Raw genomic sequence first — 4,670 nt, forward strand, 5'->3', positions numbered from 1 at the left:
CAAAACAGTAGAAAAGCGCTGGAGAACCATAGAGACTATATATGTAGGCCAGGGGGAAAACAGGGAACCATAGGAATAGTGACAAAACTGCTGGAGAACCATAGTAGAACAAAACAGGGGAAAAGTGCTGGAGAACCATAGAGTACATCTGTAGGACAAAACAGTAGAAAAGCGCTGGAGAACCATAGAGACTATGTCTGCAGGCCATAACAGGGGGAAAATGCTGGAGAACCATAGAGACTATATCTGTAGGACAAAACAGGGAGAAAGTGCTGGAGAACCATAGAGTACATCTGTAGAACAAAACAGGGGAAAAGTGCTGGAGAACCATAGAGACTATATATGTAGGCCAAAACAGGGGGAAAGTGCTGGAGAGACTCTATCTGTAGGACAAAACAGTGGAAAAGCGCTGGAGAACCATAGAGACTATATCTATAGGCCAAAACAGTGGAAAAGTGCTGGAGAACCATAGAGTACATCTGTAGAACAAAACAGGGAGAAATGCTGGAGAACCATACAGACTATATCTGTTGGCCAAAACAGGGGGAAAGTGCTGGAGAACCATAGAGTACATCTGTAGAACAAAACAGGGGAAAAGTGCTGGAGAACCATAGAGACTATATATGTAGGCCAAAACAGGGGGAAAATGCTGGAGAACCATAGAGACTATATCTGTAGGACAAAACGGGGGAAAAGCGCTGGAAAACCATAGAGACTATATCTATAGGCCAAAACAGTGGAAAAGTGCTGGAGAACCATAGAGTACATCTGTAGAACAAAACAGGGAGAAAGTGCTGGAGAACCATACAGACTATATCTGTTGGCCAAAACAGGGGGAAAGTGCTGGAGAACCATAGAGTACATCTGTAGAACAAAACAGGGGAAAAGTGCTGGAGAACCATAGAGACTATGTATGTAGGCCAAAACAGGGGGAAAATGCTGGAGAACCATAGAGACTATATCTGTAGGACAAAACAGGGAGAAAGTGCTGGAGAACCATACAGACTATATCTGTTGGCTAAAACGGGGAAAGTGCTGGAGAACCATAGAGTACATCTGTAGAACAAAACAGGGAAAAGTGCTGGAGAACCATAGAGACTCTATCTGTAGGACAAAACAGTGGAGACTTTATCTGTAGGACAAAACGGGGGGGGGGGGGGGGGGGGGGAAATGCTGGAGAAACCACAGAGAATATAGATGTAGAACAAAAATGACAAAAGAAAATCGAAAAATGATCGAAAAAGATTATCTTCTGGGTTTGTACATGATAACAGAAAAATCATCAGTAAGGGAAAACGGGACATTACCTTGCCTGTACTATCGTTATAATAATTATAAATACCCGGAGACTTCATTCATTCCAATCACGTTTGTTACGTAATGTCATAACAAAAACAGAAATAAGTAAATGATGAAATCTTGACCTTTGTTCTGACGATGTTTATATTTGCTCATACAACGCTCCGTTTGATTCTCGGCAACTTTGCTTGACTAATAAATAGAATTTTTAAAAAAAATGACATTTGACGTGTTGATATTGAGCCATGCACACCTTCGTTTGGTTACCAGTCACACCTGGAACAGAACCCGGGTCTCGTCGATTTGGAACCGTTTAAGCTTGCTTCATGATTAAGATTATTCTTTATCCTCAGACAGATATAAGCATTCTCCTGTTAAAATCTATCTTTATTTTCGATATAAAAAAAATACACTTAAAATGCATGTACTTCCGACAGCAATGCAATGAAATATGATATCAACATAAAAGAAAATGCATTTTAATAGAATTACAAAAAAAACTTTATTTCTAGAGAGAAAGTACAAAGATAAAAATCCATACAAATGATGTTTAAGTCATTAAAATATTGAACTAAAACTCTAAGAGAAAGTTTCACCATTCCATTTCACATGGAAATGTTTTCTGACCGTCTGGGTCAGTCAGTTGTTCCATAAGCACTACAAGTTCAGAGCAAAGAAACATGCTCTAAGGATTTCAGAAAGTCGATGATGAGAAATTTCCTTCCCTGCAGCCCGTGTTAATTTTACGCATACAAGAATCCTCAGGAAAATCAAGCTGTCATGTCTTAAACCGTTAGAAAACATGCAGAAATACAGTGAGATATCACAGTAAACGGTTCGGTAGAACTGCAATGATGTGTTTCCTAAATCATGTAGAAACGGCTATCGATACTCCCTCGCCTTGATGGCTGTACTTATCTCCCATATAAACTGATGTTAGAGAGAACCAGACTTTACATCACAGTGGTCACCGACAACTCAAGTCAACTCCATGTTCATTATGAAGAATTAGAATATGTTGCCTGGTGTGGCAAATGGTATATTTTCTCTGCATCTAGTATACAAATTATTTTGTTTCTGAAACAGAAATTGTTTTGAATATCAATTATTACATCAAAATCGAAAATGAGTAAACGGTCTGCATGATTTAGATACAAGTTAAATATAGTATAGAGATTAATATTTAAAAGTGGTATACGACCGTATCTATATGAACGTGTTTTATTATATCAAATACGTATAAAAATTACCGAAATGTTTGAATTACATTAAAGTCTAGGTAGCATTTAATATATTAACACTTATACATATAACGTCGTAACGAAGTATTGTAAAACAACTAATTAATTCTTAATCATTATCTAAACTAAAGCTTGCTTTTCTTTCATGCGTTCATTAGTCAGTGCATGCTTTCGTGCGTACGTTAGTTTGTGAGTGTTTTCGTGCTTTCATTAGTCAGTGCGTGCTTTCGCGCGTACGTTAGTTTGTGAGTGTTTTCGTGCTTTCATTAGTCAGTGCATGCTTTCGTGCGTACGTTAGTTTGTGAGTGTTTTCGTGCTTTCGTTAGTCAGTGCGTGCTTTCGCGCGTACGTTAGTTTGTTAGTGTTTTCGTGCTTTCACTAGTCAGTGGGTGTGTTCGTTAGTCATTGCGTGCTTTCGTGCGTTCGTTACTCAGTGTGGTCTTTCGTGCGTTCGTTAGTAAGTGCGTGCTTTCGTGCGTTCGTTAGTTAGTGCGTGCTTTCGTTAGTTAGTGCGTGCTTTCGTGCGTTCGTGGAGTTGAAACAACTATATCATGACTTTGTTAAACTAAACCCCATAGCATGACATGACGCCAGAACACGTTAGCGTAACTGACACGCATGACACACTAGAGTTCGGTAGATGTATTCTCAGGACGCACTCTTGTCAAGTCAAACCAATAATTCAGATAAGCTATCGTCTGATTTACCAGAATTGTAAAATGTAGGTCCGTGCTACTTTGTCTAATACAAAACCTCGCGTTGAATCACGAGAACGGCCAATTTAAAATACATAATCATGAGAGTATTGTGAACACTTAAATAGACAAGGGGACTTATTACGCTTTTATTAATTCGAAGAATAAATTGTTAGCGGAGCAATTGTGAATTTCTGATAGACGTCATAAGTTACTTAACATTTGTGAAATGGTATTAATTATAATAAGTTATATCTGTATATATATATATATATATATATATATATATATATATATATAAGAAAACGTTATTGTATATACATCAAAAGCTGTGTCGTTAATATAAATTGATTTAACATAAAAAAAAAAGACATTAATACGTACCGAGTTTTTGTTAAACGTTAAACTCCCGTCCCCAGACGCCGGTCCACTTATTGTAGTCCAGCACCGGTTTGATCATTTTGTTGTTACTGGCTCTGATCCTTGGTGATGTGTAGTTGTCACCCAATCCGTCGCGAACGGTATCTAGGATGTCCATAGCACTTTGGAGACGATACGACAGGACTAACTGCTTTTCCCGTGGGATAACACTAGGTAAACTTTTCGCACGAGTCAAGTCTTGGTCAACAGGTAAAGAAGGTGAAGAGGCAAGGCTTCCAGATCGACCAAACTTCTTAAAACGTGTGGAAGTTGCAGGCAAAGATGCTCGTCTCGACATATTTGCTGAACGAGGAGGGAATACAAATGACTGCTCTATCAGAGGGGAATTGTTGGAGGAGCTTTGAGAACTTGCATCACTCTCCTCACGTTCCGAGTCAAGTTTTACTGGAAGTTCATTGTGTGAATCCCGATCTTCGCTAGAAAGTACATTGCGCGATTCCGTTTTGTTACGAAGTTCAACTTTCGAAACGGGTGTCTTGTTCCTCCGTAGGGTCGGCCTTTGTTCTGGATACTTCTTACAGAGATAATTATACACTGTATCCTCATACCCTTTCATAATGGCATATTGTGCCTCTGGTGACATCGTTGTGGAAAAGCGGGGCTCCTTGGGTAGTTCTATAATTAATTCTTCATCTTCTTCCACAACTGGATTATTTTTTTGCCTCTTACTATGATTTTTGAAAGCCATCTTTGCTTTAAGAATCGTCGAGAACTTGCCCATTCCTTTCATTGATGCCTTTCGCACAAGAGCGGTGCCGTTGCTAATTGATGTCCTTCGCCCAGTCTTTGTATCCCGTGGAGAACCTAACTGGTTGTCCTCTTTGAATGTTACATTACCAGATTCTCGGTTAACTGTTTTCGGCGACAGGGGATAGGCCTGTTTGGAGGTTTTAAGAAGATGTTCCTCGGCAATGGGAGGAAACATCCCCACGGTTGTGGTTTTATTCCGAGGAGAGACATTTTTCGGTTTAATTATATGTTGTTGATTCTTGTC

At 39.2% G+C, this 4,670-nt stretch overlaps 1 protein-coding gene across 1 annotated transcript; it reads right to left on the reverse strand.

Moving 5' to 3' along the window:
* Nucleotides 1-2,349: 2,349 nt before the first annotated feature.
* On the reverse strand, nt 2,350-4,364 carry LOC132560095 (uncharacterized). Its single transcript, XM_060224750.1, has 2 exons — nt 3,620-4,364; nt 2,350-2,376 (listed from the first exon to the last, which is right to left on the reverse strand). The coding sequence occupies exon 1, from the start codon at nt 4,362-4,364 to the stop codon at nt 3,630-3,632; it is 735 nt and encodes a 244-aa protein (XP_060080733.1). The 3' UTR covers nt 2,350-2,376; nt 3,620-3,629.
* Nucleotides 4,365-4,670: the final 306 nt, after the last annotated feature.

The sequence above is a fragment of the Ylistrum balloti genome, unplaced genomic scaffold (assembly GCF_031769215.1).
Source record: "Ylistrum balloti isolate Yb309-2 unplaced genomic scaffold, AGI_CSIRO_Ybal_v1 Utg369666, whole genome shotgun sequence".
NCBI classification, from domain to species: Eukaryota; Metazoa; Mollusca; class Bivalvia; order Pectinida; family Pectinidae; genus Ylistrum; species Ylistrum balloti.

Coding starts and splice junctions, on each gene's coding strand:
- LOC132560095 (XM_060224750.1), bottom strand. CDS start 4,364: ATGGCTTTCAAAAATCATAGTAAGAGGCAAAAAAATAATCCAGTTGTG.